Source organism: Pongo pygmaeus, chromosome 9, assembly GCF_028885625.2.
Source record: "Pongo pygmaeus isolate AG05252 chromosome 9, NHGRI_mPonPyg2-v2.0_pri, whole genome shotgun sequence".
Lineage (NCBI taxonomy): Eukaryota > Metazoa > Chordata > Mammalia > Primates > Hominidae > Pongo > Pongo pygmaeus.
In genome coordinates, this window is record NC_072382.2 from 17584073 (window position 1) to 17602364 (window position 18292).

Genomic DNA, 18292 nt, shown 5'->3' on the forward strand with positions numbered 1-18292 from the left:
AGCTTGTTCCATCAGATGCAGCACCAGTACTAACCTTGCCCATACTCCTTTTGCTTTCTTCCCTCTCTACTTGTTTGGAAGTTATATGTCCTACATTCATTCTTTAGTGGTTATTCCAGCTAATATGTATTAGGTTGGTGCAAAAGTCATTGCAGTTTTTGCCATTTCAATGCAATTACTTCTGTACCAATCTAATATATTTAGTTTTTCAAGTCTTATCAATATCTTTACTTTCCTCCTGAAGAACCTGAAAATTAGTGTTGTAATTGCTCCCTCAACTTTACATGCTATTGTTGTCCAGCATTTTAATTCTAGTCTGTATTTCTCTCCCATAAATTACTCATTCCTCTTACAGTGAAGGCGTTAGCAATTTCGTTCAGTGTTCCTTCTTGCATCTGATTCTCCATCTGAGATCATTTTCCTTCCACCTCAAGGACATCCTTTTGTAAGTGGAAACTCTGCTTTTGTCGGAAAATGTTTTTAGTAGCTTTTTAAAAAGTGTCACCTCGGGTAAGCTTTCATAATAAGTTCCTTTTTCTCTTAACATGATGAAGATAAATTTCACTGTTTCCTGGCTTTCATTGTTGACACAGAAGTCACCATCTGGCTGGTTTTCTACGGGTAGTCTCTATTTTCTCTCCAGATGCCCAAAATATTTTCTTTGGTTTTCTGCATCTCACCCTGATGTACCAGGTAAGTTGGTTTATCTTGCTTGAGATTCACTGGGCTCCCTAAGTCTGAGGTTTGGTGCCTTTCATCCAACCCTAAAAAATTTCTCTTTGAATATTGCCTCCTCCTATCTCCTGATGTTCCAAATAATGTATATTAGATCTTATTCCACTGTTGTCTCAACCTCTTGCCTATTTTCCATTCTCTATCTGGAGTGCATTCTGTATAATTTCTTATCTTCCAATTCACAAATCCTCCTTCAATTTGTCTAATCTATTTAATCCATCCATTGACTTCTTACCTCAAATTTGTATTTTTCACTTCTAATTCAAAAAGGTTTTTCCACTAATTCAAAAAGTTCATTAATCGTAATTTCATTATAGTCTGTGCAACAATGCCAACATCTGAAGTATTTAAAAGATCAGCTTCTGTGTCTGTCTTTTCACTCATTGTGCCTTATTTCTTTGTTTAGTTTATAATTTTTGGGCAAGAGCACTCATTTGCCTTGAAAGTATATCTATGGGAATTGTTCTGAGGCCTTAGAGGAATTGCATTTGCTTCTGAAAATCACCTGGAAGCATAAACAAATGAGTACCACTTTAAAATTCCCCAGTTAAGCTTTTTGGACCACACAGGTAGCCTAAGTTTGGACTGAAAGCCCATAGAAGGCCATTTGTGGTTATAAATTGTCAGGGAAAATATTCTATAAGCTTCCATGTGGCACTAAGGTTGAGACAAATGAGTTCCTTGCTGCACCCTTCTATGGAGTGTTTATTTCTTGTTCACCTTTACACTGAGGGTGTCCAGCTTTATGAGGGAACCTACTAGATTTCTCATTTCCTGTTGCCCATACTTTGTGGAATCACTAAAATAGAAGGTTATGGTCTGCTGAATTTGGCAAAAATTCTGAGGAAAAGCTGGCTTTGACAGTTACTTCCTAGGATTCCAGCTTTTGCTTCATTTTGAAGAGCCGTAGGCTCCTTACTTTCGTGCCTGCTCAGCAATATGTTTAAAAGTATTTTTTATAAATATATTTACCCGGTATCTTGGTTGCTTCTGCTGAAAGGACTTTTCAGAATTATCTAATCCAGCATACTGCCAAAAACAGAGCCCTAAATTAGTTTCAAATACACACACCAACGCACTCCCCCCTGCCCGATTCTGCCAACAGCGTGAACTGTAAGACCAACGCTAAGCCTGCCTTTAAGGTGGAAAGAAAAAAAGAATTGAGGTGAGCCGGGCGTGGTGGCTGACGCCTGTAATCACTACACTTTGGGAGGCCAAGGCAGGCAGATCACCTGAGGTTGGGAGTTCGAGACCAACCTGACCAACCTGGAGAAACCCCGTCTCTACTACAAATACAAAATTAGCCAGGTGTGGTGGCGCATGCCTGTAATCCCAGCTACTCCAGAGGCTGAGGCAGGAGAATCGCTTGAACCTGGGAGGCGGAGGTTGCAGTGAGCTGAGATTATGCCATTTCACTCCAGCCTGGGCAACGAGAGCGAAACTTCAGCTCCAAAAAAAAAAAAAGAATTGGGTGAAGACAAAAATTGGGTAATTGACTGGAACATCACCACAAATATCCCATATTTCTTTTTCCTCAGGCATAAATGTCTTATGGCACTGTCCATTAGCACTAGAGATACTGGGGGAAAAGACAGCAGGGTAGTAATACTTTTGTGTCCTCAATAAAAGTGGAATAACCTGTCTTTTTTCAACAATAGAGAAGTATATGGAGATAAGTATAGCACTTTTTCTCAGGTAAAAAAAAAATTTAAAAGCTAGTTGCCACATGCTTATAGCTCCTACAATTATAACAAGTGTAAAGCTCTTAGTCCATTCATGGATAGCTATCCATGGTCATTTTACACTGCATAAAAGGAGAAAAATGTCAGGTTAAAATGATGCAGACCGATCAACCTATCTTACCTCCTCCAGCTTTCTCTTCATCCATGTCTGTCTCTAAATCCTGGGTGGATCAGTTGAAGAACTAATGCTTTAAGTGACACAGGCAACCGAACAGTCTTAAAGCTGTGTGAAAAAAAATTGTTCCTAGCAATTATCTTGTTTCTTTTTTGAGCTTTCCTGAGGTAGCTCTCTCTGGAAGCTACCAGACTGATTTAAGTTTCCAGATGTGGTCTCCTTGGCTTTAGCCAATGGGGCCACTTGCTCCCCAGTTGAGATACCCTTCGTAGCTAGAAGTGACATTTAAGCCAAAGTCGGCAATTCCAGGGGATTCTCTGTGACCTACAGGACCCCAAATTAAGGGCTAGCTTCCTGCCACAGCAACCTGAGCATTACCTACATATGATTTTCAGGATGAGAAGCTTCTCCTACCCAGATACCACACACCAACCTATCACTTACCATTATCTCAAACTCTACTGAAAGCAACGCATTCCTTTGAGATAAACAGTTTCCTCTATGAATGCTCTCTTAAAATGGTGATCACCACATCATATTGTCTACATTCAACATACTAGTATTACTGCCAGTGGAGTTGAAGCCAGTAATCCTGGGTTCCACTTTGAGGCTATAACCTTAAGCAAGTCACTAGATCAGTCCCTTAAGTCACAGTTAACACACATACATCAGAATAACCTGGATGGGCCAGGCACGGTGGCCTACACCTGTAATCCCAGCACTTTGGGAGGCCTAGGTGGGTGGATCACCTGAGATCAGGAGTTCAAGACCAGCCTGGCCAACATGGTGAAACCCGGTCTCTACCAAAAATACAAATATTAGCTGGATGTGGTGGCGGGTACCTGTAGTCCCAGCTAATCAAGAGGCTGAGGCAGGAGAATCGCTTTAATCCGGGAGGCGGAGGTTGCACTGAGCTGAGATTGCGCCATTGCACTCCAGCCCGGGTGACAAGAGTGAAATTCCGTCTCAAAAAAAAAAAAAAAAGAGGATAACCTGGATGACTTACCATGATTTTAGATTCCTCAGTCCCACCTACTGAATCGAATTTTGGAAATGGAACATGGGACTCTGCATTTTCGACAAGCATACAGGGAATTCTTATGTAACTTGCTCAGATATATAGGGCTAGGTCTAGTCAATTCCATCTATGAAAATATTAAGAACCTTTGCTTCAGATATAAAAATAGACAAAATGAGAAAAAAAATGATATGGAAAGACTGGTTCTTAGTTCTTCCTGGGTAAGGTGTTTCCAGTTTGTAGCAAAGAATATTAGTTCAGCAAGAAAAACAAGTGGCCGGCCATGCGCAGTGGCTCACACCTGTAATGCCAGCACTTTGGGAGGCCAAGACGGGTGGATCACTTGAGGTCAGGAGTTTGAGAACAGCCTGGCCAGCATGGTGAAACCCCGTCTCTACTAAAAATACAAAATTAGCCAGGCGTGGTGGTACGCACCTGTAATCCCAGCTACTCAGGAGGCTGAGGCAGGAGAATCGCTTGAACCCAGGAGGCAGAGGTTGCAGTGAGCCGAGATTGTGCCCCTGGGCGACAGAACAAGACTCTGTCTTAAAAAAAAAAAAAGTGGCCAAGTGAGGTCCCAGCTTTGACCTCTGTCACAAAGTACATCAGTGTCAAGAAACTTGTAAGATAGGGCCTTTACACATCATGCTGTTTAACATCTCATTGTATTTAGATATGGCACAGAGAGAAGTGTTTTTAAGATCATAGATCTTGTCTATGGCCATATCACCCTGAACGCACACGATCTCGTCTGATCATAGATCTTAGCTATAGAGGATTCTCATGGATTGCAATCTATGAGAAAAGATCCATCTGTTTCACTCTCTAATCTAAACCTAACCTTGACACAACGCTTAGCATATAGGAGGTGCTTGGCAAATATTTATTGAATGAGATAAAACAAATGGACCAATCCAGAAGGAAGAGAGAAGAGTAGGGTTTGTATCTAGCTCAATGCCAGAGAATAAGAACATAACAGGGAAATAAAGTGTTGCTGACAAGTAGCCAGGCTTGTCTATATAGATAAAAATCATCTCAAGCAGGGCTATCAAAACTCTTTGGAAAGTAAACTCTTAATAGCTTTTTGGCTTTGTACTTCATCCTCTAATCTAACACTACAATTGTTAGACACAAATCAAGCGTTAAAAGCTAGATGATTTCCTGGTCTCACTAGCCCATGAAAGTTTTCATACCCAAGTCCTAGTTCAATAAAACAAGACAGGACCATCATCAGGAGGAGCTATATAATTTTAATCTAAAGATTTGGGCATACAGAAAGCATTTCACATAAATTCTCGAGTCTTTAATTATATGATAGGACATAAGGGCCTCAGAAAAATAAATCTCTTCCCATAGATCTTAACCCTTGATCTCTGCAGCAAAGACAGTCCCTGGTAATCCAGGTAATATGGTCTGTAAAATATTAATAAATAGGCCTATTGACTTCTGACTAAAGGACTGCATATAGCCTGAGAAGCAACATTATGGCGCAGTGGTCAGTACTTATATACATGGGCCTTTTGATCCTACATTTTCCTATTTATTAGGTAGTTGGGATTGGTAGTTTCTAATCTTCTAGTCCTAAGTGTTATATTTAAGAGGGCTACGTATTACAGTGGGCCTTATTCAATGTTAGTTTTGTCAAATGTTGCAGAAGAATTCAAGTAATTAAAGTAAGTCATTAATTCTTTATGCTTCAGTTTCCTATCTCTAAATTAGCAATAAGCTCCCATGTTCAACTTCAGCCACATTCAATTTTTAAGAATCTTCAGAAGAAAAAATGTTTCACATATAGTTAACAAAAATGTTGCTTGATAAAGAGTTGGGGCTGAGCTCAAAATAAATCCTGGTATAACCTCCTTCTGGTTGCTCTGGAAAGGACACTGATACATAAGGAAGTAACAAAGATGCAAAGCAGGGAAGAAATAACAGCTTGAAGTGAAGAAATGACACAGACCCCCCACATACACACTTTAAAAACTTTATTTATATAAAAAACTCATTTGTTTTTAAAAGCATTAACAAGACAGAAAGAAAAGAGGAAAGGTATGGAGCAGAACACAAGCCCCTTAGTAGTGTTCGGTGGGAAGGTGGGATTTTTGGTTCTCTGGAATTGAATGTTTAGTGTTTTTTATAAACAAAAGAGAAAAAAAAGTTAAAGGTCCCCAAAAGCCCATGGCTGTCCTATTACCCACACCCCACCGAGAAAAGAGAGCACCAGGAAAAGAGCAGAAGAGGACAAGAGAAATCAAGAGTGGAGCCAGGTCTGGATGGGGCAATTTCCCCTGTGCAGTGTGCTCTTAGGGTCACAGAGAGCAAAAGGCTCCTTTTTGCCAGAAAAGGTAGATGAAAGTGGGAAGAAATGGGAAGGGGGAAAAGGGTAAATAAGAAATTTTAATGCACGAGTAAAGGGGGTGGTGGGTTGTGCACTTTTCTCCTACCCCATAGCCTCAATATATAAGGGAAGGGGAAGAGAGGGATAAGGAACTCCAGTTGCATGGAACAGAGCTTTTAGATTAGATTAAGGGAAGTAGAAGGCAAATAAGGAAAAGGATTAAAAATAATAATAATAATCAACCCGCATAGCAGCTGATTTCTCTAGCCCAACCTGCTAATTAATATATGCTAAAGTGAGAGGGGGCAATACTGGAGGGAGGGGAGAATTGGGGAGACTACTTCCCTGTAACTCCTTCAGAGATGATGGTAAATTCTGGGCACCTAAAGAGTAAGAGTCACACCACTCACTTCTCTTACCAGCCTTACTTTGAGATTCATCAGAACAGGATTTTTGCAAAATCCCACCCATATGCTGTTGAGCAAAAGCTTGCTATGACTGAAATCATGGCTATACCAATCCTCAATGAAGAATCTGAGGCTCTCTCGGTCACTTCTCTTCTTTCTGCTATTTAGGGCCAATAGTAGGTAAGAAAGCAACAAAATATAATTTGCAAAATTATGAGAAATGAGACTGCAGAGGCAAAGAAAGGCACATGGAAGGACGGGAGGAGATGCACCCCAGGCCAAAGGCACAAAGAAGAGGCAAAGCCAGGGGCAATCCCCACCTTGTAAGGGTAAAAGGGACAGGAGTTATTTACATCAAGTCCTTTAGTTTGCCAACCAATCCAGGGCAGAGGCAAGGGACAGGCCTATAAGGATAGGAAAAGGAGAAACAGGGGAGTGGGGAAGCCAGTTTCAGACTAATTGCTTCATGTACATTCCTACTAGCTCCTCCTAGAGGTCTTCTTCTTCCCAAAAACACATCTTTCTGCTCCTTCTCAACCAAAAGTCTTGCTTGACATTCTCCCCTTTCTACAGCCTCTTGGAAATGGCCAGGCCAACTCAGCAGACATATCACAGGGCAGGAGAGGTGGGTTAAGGACAGCCTGTGTTTAAGGGGCAGCAGCAATAGCCCAGGGTTGGCATGAGGCTTGCAGAAGAGATGGAGTCTGTAGGTTCTTGATGGTCCCTGCCTTGGAGATGAGGAGAGCAAGGTTTCTTAATCCCAGTTTTAGGAGACCTTCACTTACTCAAGGGTCCTTTGCCAGGTGGCATGTGCCAATGTCGCCAGCCTTCTTTGCTTCAAAAATAGCCATTAGGAACAAGGGAAGAGCTCACACTTTCCCCTCTCTAAAAGAAAATAAAAGTCCCTTCCCCACCAGGAAAAAAATCTTGATTAAGAATCATCAGTTTATCAGACTGCTGGACATTGCATATACAGCATGTAACTTCCAATTCTTCCCACGGCTTCCAGTGAAGATTCCTATTCTCTCCATCCCTCCCTCCACAAAAGGCCAGGAGTTCCAGGGAAAACTGGCAAAAAGAACTAATCTGCAGCAGTTTCTCAAAATATGCAAATAATTGAGTCAGGTTTCTTGGGAGAAAAATGGAGGGAATGGGGGAGGGGGAGGCATTCAGACAATTAAGCTTCACGGGAAGAAGTTGGGAGTTGATGGAAAGAAGGTAGCCACTTAGGGCTGTAAGGGCAGGAGGCAGCCTGGCAGTTGGCACAATAGTCCAGCGAAGAAAAAGGAAAATCATCAGTCAATTTCACCACCAAAAATAAAAGTACATATAAGCCCAGATGGAACGGAGATAGTGGTGCTAAATCTTCTGCTGTGGAGAAAAAAGAGAAAGAGAGAATGTTAATGGGGTTGGGATTAAGGAGACCCCCCCCCAAAAAAAGTTGAGCAAATCTGGAGAAAGGAAAGCAGCACATAATGGAGAATCAGATCACCAGCTGCATGTCCCAGACTCGTAAGAGGTAATAATCACAAAAGCAGAACCCCTCGAGCCCCATGTGGCTGAGACTACTTAGTCTCTGGCCTGATCAGATCAGCGTGATTGACAAGTTGCTGGCACTCAGGAGCCTCCTTCCTCAAGGACAATCTTGGGGGTGACTGAAGGACATACCATGGAGGGGTAAGACACTTGGCCCCCCTCATCATCCAAAACCAACACATCCAACTCTTCCTCCAGAGATTCCTGCCCCTCGTCCTGCTGTGAACACATGCAATTTGTTAGTATGCGTAGAGACAGGAACCTCATGAGTGTGTGCCAGTGCTAGGGAAACTCTGAAAATTTGTAAACTCAAACAAAACAAGATATAATAGTAACAGAAGGGCAAAACATTCATAAACAGGGAGGGAGAGGAAAAAGGTAATGTTTGAAAGTAGATCAGTTAGTGTTAGTCATATCAGTAACACTTTTACAGACATGCTTCCCCCATTTTGACCACTGCAGAATAACGGCCCAAGAAATCCCAACATGAGTCGGAACTCTTACTTTTTCCTGAAAACCCCTACCAGAAAAGGATGCGATCTTTCTCTGTACTTTTTTTTGTATTTCACAAAACACATAGGCTTCAAAATAGAACTAGCCTTAGACAGACAGCAGTATATAAAGAGAATTTACCATCAAGGGTGTTGTTCCCTTCAATGGCTCCATGTCGCCTAGATCCCCCGATCGATCCAGTGTTCTATTGTGGTCTCCTCTCTCATTTGGTGTGGAATAGTTGTTATCTGGTTAAAAAAAAAAAAAAAATGTACACAGGAATATGACATTCCCCTCTAGTGTAAAATGTATATCAAGCAGATAGGTGTAATTAGGCATCACTGTTGGGAACTGAGCTTGCCAAATGCTCCACAAAGGCATTAAAGTCTGATGGTCCCCAACTTAAAGAACTTGAATCTGGCTGACCGCAGTGGCTCATGCCTGTAATCCCAGCACTTTGGGAGGCTGAGACGGGCAGATCACTTAAGGCCAGGAGTTCAAGGTCAGCCTAGCCAACATGGCGAAACCCCATCTCTACTAAAAATATAAGAATAAGCCAGGTGTGATGGTGTACACCTGTAGTCCCAGCTACTCAGGAGGCTGAGGTACGAGAATCATGCCACTGCACTCCAGCCCAGGTGAAAGAGTGAGACTCTGTCTCAAAAAAAAGAACTTGAATTTTGAATCTAAGATGGAAGACAATATGTATAAAATACCCAGAATATGACATAATAAAGCTAAACAAGAGGTTTGTTTGAAAAGGTTATTGGAATTAAAAGAGCGAGTGAAATATGCTGCAATTGTTAGGAAGGACCTGACAAGGGAAAACAGGACTTGAGTTAAGCCTTTGGAGATAAAGAGAATTTAGAAAGACAAAAGGGAAGGACATACCAGTAAGAGGTACTACATGAGCAGAATCAAACTATAGAGTGAAAAGACAGAATAGCACGCAGAATAGTTGGGCAGAAAAAGATGTATCCATTCACTCCAGAAAAGGAGACTGCAGTAGGAATACAATGGGCTACGAACTTGAATGTGTAGTAATGGGAGAGGCATAGAAAGATTTCTGAAAACATTTGAGCATATAGGAATGTGGAAAAAGTAGACGGATCAGATTTTATTAAATTTCCTTACATCCTTCAAAATGGAAATGATCAGCCAATGCTCTCCCAGGATGGTAAATGGTAAGGGTATTAGAAAAAAAACTGTAGAGCTAGACAGCTCTCCTTAGCCCAGTGAAATATTACTCCACATCCTTAGGCAGGAATTAATCACCTACCTAGCGATTTTGTGTTTGATCCCATATTGCTCATCTGAATTTCTTCCCGATCAGGTTTCTTATCTGTATGAAGTCAGAAAGTTATCCATGTCAAAAACAATTCTTCAAAATCTGTACACATCATGAAAATTGCTCTCTGGTCCTCCTTCCTTCCCTTCATTCACACTTCTACTTAGCACCAACTATGTGCACCACAATGCCTGGATAATTCTTAAGTTTTTTGTAGAGATGAGGTCTCACTATGTTGCTTAGGCTGGTCTGAAACTCCTGGGCTCAAGTGATTCTCCCTCCTCAGTCTCCCAAAGTACTGGGATTACAGGTGTGAGCCATCACACCTGGCCCCTACAGACTCTTAAATCAAAAAACAATTCCATCTAAACTAGCAGTTTTCAAATTATTTGGTCTCAAGGCCCTTTTACAGTCCTAAAAATTATGAGGATCTAAAGAACCTTCATTGGTGTGAGTTACCATATTAATTGTATTAATTGTTACCATACTGACAAGTATCTATTTCACTTAACAGTAATCTTATTACATGTTATCATAAATAATCTTTAATAAAATCCTTTTCATTTTTGTACATCTCTTTGAAATTTGGCTTAGATTCTCATACCTGCTTCTGCATTCAATCTTTTGTGATATGCTATTGTAGTTAACGTATATCAAGAAAATCCAGCCTCACACAGATAAAAAGTTGGAAAAGAGGATGATTTTAATAGTCTTTTCAGATAATTGTGGTTATTCTTCTTTAATAGTATACTAATTAGTAGCAGTTTCTTAAAGGTTGAAAGTAATGTGGAATCTATAATTAACAATCACTTCATATTCTGTTTAGTTAAAATCCATTGGTCCATCTTGCACTTTTAACGGATCAATTACCTATGTACGATTTTGACATATGCATTTGTCACTTGCAAAATACTGCTTCAAGTTATCCAGATACTCAAAATGCTAACACATAGCATTACACAATATTATGAAATCACATTCGTTAACATCACTGTTTATTTCATTAGAAAAGTCTTTTTTCATTTTAATCATGTATTTTTTGAGACAGGGTCTTGCTCTGTTGCCCAGGCTGGAATGCAGTAGCACAATCACAGCTCACTGCAGCCTTGACCACCTGGGCTCAAGTGATCTCCCTGCCTCAGCCTCCCAAAGTAATTGGGACTACAGGAATGTGCCACCATGCCTGGCTAATTTTTTTGTACAGACATGGTCTCATTATGTTGCTCAGGCTGGTCTCAAACTCCTGGGCTCAAATGATCCTCCTGCCTCAGTCTCCCAAAGTACTGAGATTATAAGCATGACACACTACACTCAGCCTAGAAAAGTCTTTTCAGTATTGGGAAGTTACCAGGCTCACAGTGGCAAATAAAAGTTTTTCAGAACTACGATTTCTACTTGAAAGCTCAGGCAGCAAACACTGTGTTATTTTCCTCAAAGCAACAAGCTTATCGCATTCATTTTTGAGAAAATGTCTGCCAAATGCACACATCTGAATAATCCCTTTGTCTACCAGACATTTTTTTCCAAGTAAAAACGGTGTTCCATTAAAGTGGCTAGTGTGGCTGAGCACCAGATATAATCCCAACACTTGGCCAAGGCAGGAGGATCACTTGACCCCAGGAGTTCAAGACCAGCCTGGGTAACATAGGGAGACCCCATCTCAAAATAAATAAATAAACAATTAAAAAGTGGCTAGTCTAACTAGCAACTGAAACAATAACACAAGTACATTTCCTTAAGACAACCATCATGCTTTAATATGCTATTTCATCAGCACAGAATATTAAAAAGATGTATACTCAAGGGTAGAAAAATAATAAAAGTGATTTTTTTTTCTTTTGATACGGAGTCTCAACTCTGTCGCGCTGGCTGGAGTGCAATGGTGCAATCTCGGCTCACTGCAACCTCCGCCTCCTGGGTTCAAGTGATTCTCCTGCCTCAGCCTCCTGAGTAGCTGGGAATACAGGCGTCCGCCACCACACCCGGCTAATTTCTGTATTTTTAGTAGAGACGGGGTTTCACCATGTTGGCCAGGCTGATCTTGAACTCCTGACCTCAGGTGATCCGCCCGCCTGAGCCTCCCAAAATGCTAGGATTACAGGCATGAGCTACCACACCTGGCCTGATGTTTTTTCTTCTCCAGTTAAGTGAAAATGGCTCTCTGCTTTTACCTACGTGAGTGGCAATGAAGACTACAATGACTCATTCAGCTTTATGTCACTGCCCAGGTTTGTGCTAAGCCACCAGCAAGAAGCATCACTGCTTTCTGTGCCATCAGTACAAATTGTAACAGTCTTGGGACTCTCAGACCACACTTTAAGAACCAATAATCAAGGAAAAAGCCAAGTGTGATTAAGATAATAATGGTCACAATATACACTTTACGTGAAAAAGAAAAAATTTACAAAACAAAATATATAATTCATCTCAGAGGAAAAATGTGTTTACTCACATGATAAAAATGTTTTAAAAGATACAAGTGGTTTTCTCTGGATAAAAGAAACAAGTGATTTTTTGTTATTTTTCTGATTGTTTATATTTTGTAATTTTAAAATAGTAACTATCTATTAAAATATTAGGTATTAAATGGAAATTTAAAAGGAGAAAAAATAGACAAAACAGACTAGAGTTCACTTTCCAGTGTTTTAAGTTCACAAGCAATGATAAAGGAATCACATTCAGGCTAGTTACCTGTTTTGTTTTGATTTCTAATGCTTAAGACCTACCCATTTCTGTGTTAGGATCCTGGAGTGGAAAATTATTCCCCTCCCCCAAAAGACTAGCTAATTCAGAAATAATATATATCCTATTTCTTAGTAAGCCACCTAGAACAGCAAGAGTGGCTAAAAGGAGAGGGTGTGCCTTCTGGATACTGCACCTGATTTTTGGTTCCGGTCAATGAGAGGGAGAGTACTATCATCGTATGAATGACTGCTCTGGCTTCGGGAAGCATTGTTTAGATTCACCTAGAGGCAAACACAAATGCAACAATGTCACAGAATACTGAATTCACCCTATCTTATGCTCTAATGGGCATAAACCTCTAGGTTCCTATTCCCAAATAGAATCATGAAAAAGCAACTCATAAGAGTTGAATAAATACCCTAGAGAGTGAGACAAACTAGCATATTATGGCTTCTATTTGTGTTCCAGAACAGGAGATTACAAAGGATCCAAATATTGACACTATCAGAAGAAAATACAGTTTCAGAGAATAGTAAAAATTCCCTCAAAGGGCTATGGTAGATTTGGGCAAAAGTCAAAAAGGCCATCATCCTTCATTATCACCTGCACCTAAATTATGTTATGACATAGGGGGATACCTGAGCTGTGTCGGCAACAAATGAATTGTAGACACATCATCCTTTTGAGGAGTAAACCAAATCTTTTTTTTTTTCTTTTTTTTTTTGAGACAGAGTTTAGCTATGTTGCCCAGGCTGGAGTGCAGCAGTGTGATGTCGGCTCACTGCAACCTCCAGCTCCTGGGCTCAAGCAATCCTCCCACCTCAGCCTCCTGAGTTGCTGGGACTACTGGCAAACGACACCACGCATGGCTACTTTTATTTTTATTTTTGGTAGAGATGGGTTTCGCCATGTTGCCCAGGCTGGTCTCACACTCCTAGGCTCAAGCAATCCACCTGCCTCAGCCTCCCAAAGTGTTGGAATTACAGGTGTGAGCCACCACACCTGGCCAAATAATTCCTAATTAAGAAATATGGGTCAAAAATAGATTTAACATGAGGCCGGGTGCGATGGTTCATGCCTGTAATCCTAGCACTTCGGGAGGCCAAGGCAGGTTGCCTAAGCTCAGAGTTCAAGATTAGCCTGGCCAACATGGTGAAACCTCATCTCTACTAAAAATATAAAAAATTAGCTGGGCGTGGTGGCGTGCGCCTGTAGTCCCAGCTACTGAGGAGGCTGAGGCACAAGAATCACTTGAACCCGGGAGGCGGAGGTTGCAGTGAGCCGAGAATGTGCCACTTCACCAGCCTGGGCGACAGAGTGAGACTCTGTCTCCAAAAAAGAAAAAAAAATAGATTTAGCACGATGGTGAAATGGAAGAAACAAAAGACAACAGAAGCATTATCCTGGGACCAAGAAAAAAAAAAGTAAGTCTTGGTCTCAAAAGTCACTATACCTGAAAGTCTGATTTCTTCCATCCTTCTTTTTCCAGTGGCTTCCGCAGTTCCTTATATCCCCAGATTGTCTGTAATACAAGTGCTGCTGCTCGAACTTCTTTTTCTGAGCGGTTCCTTTGGAGGAAAGTAACACCATATGGAATTTGGATATAAAACCAGGAAAAAAGCTTAGACCCTATATCCTCTAATAACATAAGAATATAAATGCCAGGGGCAGGGCACAGTGGCTCCTGCCTGTAATCCCAGCACTTTGGGAGGCCGAGGCAGGTGGATCACCTGAGGTCAGGAGATGGAGACCATCCTGGCTAACACGGTGAAACCCCATCTCCACTAAAAGTACAAAAAATTAGCTGGGCATGGTGGCACGCACCTGTAGTCCCAGCTACTCAGGAGGCTGAGCCAGGAGAATCACTTGAACCCGGGAGGTGGAGGTTGCAGAGACTGCACCACTGCACTCCAGCCTGGGTGACAGAGCGAGACTCTGTCTCAAACAAACAAAAAAGAATATAAATGCCAAAATAGGTTAAATCAAATTTTTACCAAATCCTGTATTCTATCCCAAATAGCGACACAAGAAAAGTTTGACATAAGAGTCTATTATCAATTTATGGATCAACATTAAGACAGATAATAGAGCAATAGCTCTTCACACGTTACATGTAAATAAGGGGAAATTTCCTTTTTCTTAGTAACCAAAAGAGGAAAACAACCCTCCACTCACTCAAATTCTTTTGACTGTAGTTTTAGGTGGTAAGCTCACCCTGATTTGTTGATCAACACCAGCTTCTCAATACCCTGTGTCTCTCGAAGCTTTTTGGCAGCCTCCAAGTTCTCGGCGATAACCTCATTGATAGTGTTCAAAATAGAGACGACAGTGTCCTCAGAGAAATTCCAAGAGGAGTTCTGCTGTCCTCCTGGCAGATTCTTTACCAAGTTAGGAATAGCATGTTTACCTAATAAGAAAGAATGTATGCAGGGAGAAAAGATCAAGTCAGGTCATGAAGAGTCTTACATTATACTTAACTGCATTAATCATATCAAGTGTAGGTGCTGTCCACATGAGTCAACTTCATTATCCTATAGGATTATCATATCAAAAGGGCTAAGGACCTGAAATAGCCATGGATTTACTGTCCTACCTATTCCTTTATTTCTTTTCTACTTCAACCACATTGAAAGTGTAAATACTGTATATTAAATAAGCTACACAGTCCTTTCAGATACTCTAATGAAAATATCTTGAATATTATAATAATTTAATAGAAGAGTTATTATGAATTTAAAATATAAATAACTGGGCTCTGCTACTAACTAGCTACATTAACTCTGGGCAATTTACTTAACTTCCATGAGTTATTTCCTTATCCTATTAAAAAAATGGACCTTTGTAAAGTGGTGAGGATTAAATGGAAACACAGAAGTGTTTAATAACGCTTAGTAACAAAGTAAGTGCTCAATAAATAATAGCAATTATTATTTTATTTTTGAAGAGTTGTCACTTGTTTTCTTTCCAAGAACCATTAAACTAAAACCCTTACCAACTCTCACATTCATAAACTATGAAGGGGGGGAGGGTCCTTCCTTTCAGTCATTTCAATAAATTCAATGAATTATTAGGCACCTGCTGGACTACAAACACTGTACTAAATTTTGAGGTAACAGTTAGCATTCAACTCCTCACCAATTAATTCTTTGTTGCGAGCATCCACAGCCAGGTTTCTCAGTGCTCCAGATGCAGCTTTCACCACCCGTTCATGTTCATTAGTCAGGAGGTCAGCTATGGCAGAAAGAGCCTTCTCTTGACGCAGAGCAGAGCGGATGTATCGACCATACTAGAATAGCACATAGAAAGGGGTGGAAGAAATTACAAATGGCAGCAAACTAGTTATCTAAGTTTTCCCATCTCCAAACTCATTTTCTAAAAGGTACCGTCCAGCGCCCAGCACACAAGTTCTGGATAGCTCCAGCTGAGGCTTCTAGGATGGCAGGAGTCTTGCTCTCCTTAAGAAGTGAGATGTATATCCGAACCACCTCTGGCTGAAATAAGAGCTCATAGCCTGCACAAAAGAGAAAAAGAAGGCAGAGAGTGCTAATCAGTACCAATAAACCAGGCTCTAGCTGGCTGGAGTCCAGCCTTAGTACTCTGTTGATGGATTTATGCTTCTATACCATCAGGTTCCCTAAACTCTCTCACACTCTCTACAGCAAACTTAAAGGCCAAATTCCTTGTCTTAAGAATAATGAATCCATAGTAAGAGTAGAACAAATATCAACTCATTATACTCAACTCCTCTCTTTCCTTCCTTCTTGCCTCCTCTCCCATAGCTTTGCCTTTGGTTCTACCATGAGCGCTCAGGGGCTCCATTTAGCTCATTGACAGCACTCAAGGTTAAAAATTCCTCATCTCAAATCAATTATTTCTAACTTAACCCAGTCATTCTTCCCACCTTTGCAATTACTACAAGGGTCCATTATAGATTAAACGTTTACAATTTTTATATCCATGGAGAGCTGTGAACTTTGGACTCACTGTATTGATGAATATAAAGATCCAAATTTCTTTTAGTAAAGTACAAAAAGTATCTTTTTTCTCTTTTTTTTTTTTTTTTTTTTTTTTTTGAGACGGAGTCTCTATCTGTTGCCCAGGCTGGAGTGCAGTGGTGCGATCTTGGCTCACTGCAACCTCCGCCTCCCAGATTCAAGCAATTCTCCTGCCTCAGCCTCCAGAGTAGCTGGGATTACAGGCACCCACCATCATGCCCAGCTAATTTTTGCATTTTTAGTAGAGACAGGGTTTCACCATGTTGGCCAGGCTGGTCTCAAACTCCTGATCTCAGGTGATCTGCCGCCTCGGCCTCCGAAAGTGCTGGGATTGCAGGCATGAGCCACCGTGCCCAGCCTAAAAAGTATCTTTCTTGGTAAAGAAGCTTCTTTTAATAGTGAGGTTTAAGTCTCAGGCACTGTAGTGACCATTTATGGTTCCTAAATTTCTGCTCTATACTACCATCAGGACCTTATTCTATCCTCAAGTAACCTGAATAACTGCCTTAACAAGCAGTCCTTTGTAAGTTACTGCTATAATACTATGCAGCTTCCCAATACTTTCACAATCATTTCAAATCTGTAAGTTGGAAAAGAGAGGACAACAAACGTATTACATAAAGTCTGCTGTTAGGTTACCATATATCTTATCTTTGTACTATGTTTATGAGACCTTTGGAGACTGAGAAGATAACTTACCTCGAGCTGGACTCGTTCTTTTAGGGAAATCCACTGTATCGTTTGCTGGATCCTCTATGGGTTTTTTCCCTATAAAATTGAAAAAGGGCGGGAAAAGGGGTAAGCCAGTTTAAAAAAGAAAAGATTCCACCTAGCACATTTTTCATTCTTCAGTCAGAACCTTTTGATCACAGATGCACCACGAGGGAAAAAGGGCAGGTGGGGGCAACTTGTTCCAGCAGGGGACTATTCAGAAACAAGGATAGAAAACAGGCAGCAGATAGGTAAGATGAGGATGACCACTGTTGATGCTACTGTCCTGAGTTCTGATAATGGGGACGGCTGCCCAGAAACAGCATGCCATGAGCTATTAGCTCCAAAGAGCTAAACCTGTTTCAGTGTCTTCCTCAACTGAACTTTCCTACATGCACAGACAGGGAAAGGTTAGGCAAGGACATACTAGGGAAGCTAAAATCAAAACATGCAAATTAGAAGTAGATAAGCACCTTAAAAGACTCCACTCACCTCTGGAGAACCACTCATCTTCCAGTGCATCACCCAAGGTAGAAAGCAGAGAAATGAAATAAGAAAAATGCAGGAGAAAGATGTCAGCAGAATCATGGACAAATAAGCAGGGAAGCACAGAGAAGAAAAGAAAAACACAGAAAATGCAAAGGATGTATGGGGAAGAAGGTCCCAGATTAGTTGAGTTCTCATTTTCCACTGCCCCACTCATTGATACCACCACCATCACCACCACCAACACACCACAACCACCATCCCATCACCACACCTTGAATGAAGCACACAACACAGGGAAAGCAGCAAACCAAAAAGACATCCATAACCAGGCAGACTCCCATACTGCTTGCCAAGTATTTTGTACCTTAAGCTAAAGTGTTCCTTCCTTTCCCTATCCCACATTAAAGACTAAGAAACAGGAATCAAGACTCACCTTTGCCCTTCTTGGCCCCAAAGCAACTGGCAGCATGTGGCCCAGTATTGTTGGCAACATTGGGAGCTGCCTCTTGGTAACGCTCTGCCTGTGGGATCTCCCGGTGAACTTGATATGATAAGTTCCGAAGGAGGCAAACACAATTCTCTACAAGCTTAGGGACATAAAAGGGCGAATGAGAAAAAAGAATGTCTATTGTGATTTCTCCACAAGTACAGGTTTCCGTGACTCAGGTATTAAAATGTTGATCTTCAAATGCATAACCCAATCCATAACTTCTCAGGATGCCTCTTAAGTGCTCCAGGCTTCTT

General features: G+C 41.0%; 1 protein-coding gene across 18 annotated transcripts in view; it reads right to left on the bottom strand.

Annotated features, from left to right (window-relative positions):
* Positions 1-5575: 5575 nt before the first annotated feature.
* CTNND1 (catenin delta 1) overlaps positions 5576-18292 on the bottom strand; it is a 56789-nt gene continuing 44072 nt past the window's right edge. For 6 of the 18 annotated variants that reach the window (XM_063671796.1, XM_063671805.1, XM_063671803.1 and 3 more), the window contains 11 exons: positions 17982-18135; positions 17552-17569; positions 17048-17116; positions 15737-15864; positions 15489-15639; positions 14568-14760; positions 13807-13921; positions 12547-12634; positions 9660-9722; positions 8522-8628; positions 5576-7723 (listed from right to left, as the gene is read on the bottom strand). In XM_063671796.1, coding sequence (XP_063527866.1) covers positions 7712-7723; positions 8522-8628; positions 9660-9722; positions 12547-12634; positions 13807-13921; positions 14568-14760; positions 15489-15639; positions 15737-15864; positions 17048-17116; positions 17552-17569; positions 17982-18135 — 1098 coding nt within the window. In that variant the 3' untranslated portion in view covers positions 5576-7711. Of the gene's footprint in view, positions 7724-7746; positions 8108-8521; positions 8629-9659; positions 9723-12546; positions 12635-13806; positions 13922-14567; positions 14761-15488; positions 15640-15736; positions 15865-17047; positions 17117-17551; positions 17570-17981; positions 18136-18292 lie in introns of those variants that run through there. The other 12 variants (XM_054438295.2, XM_054438293.2, XM_063671801.1 and 9 more) reach the window with 8 other exon arrangements.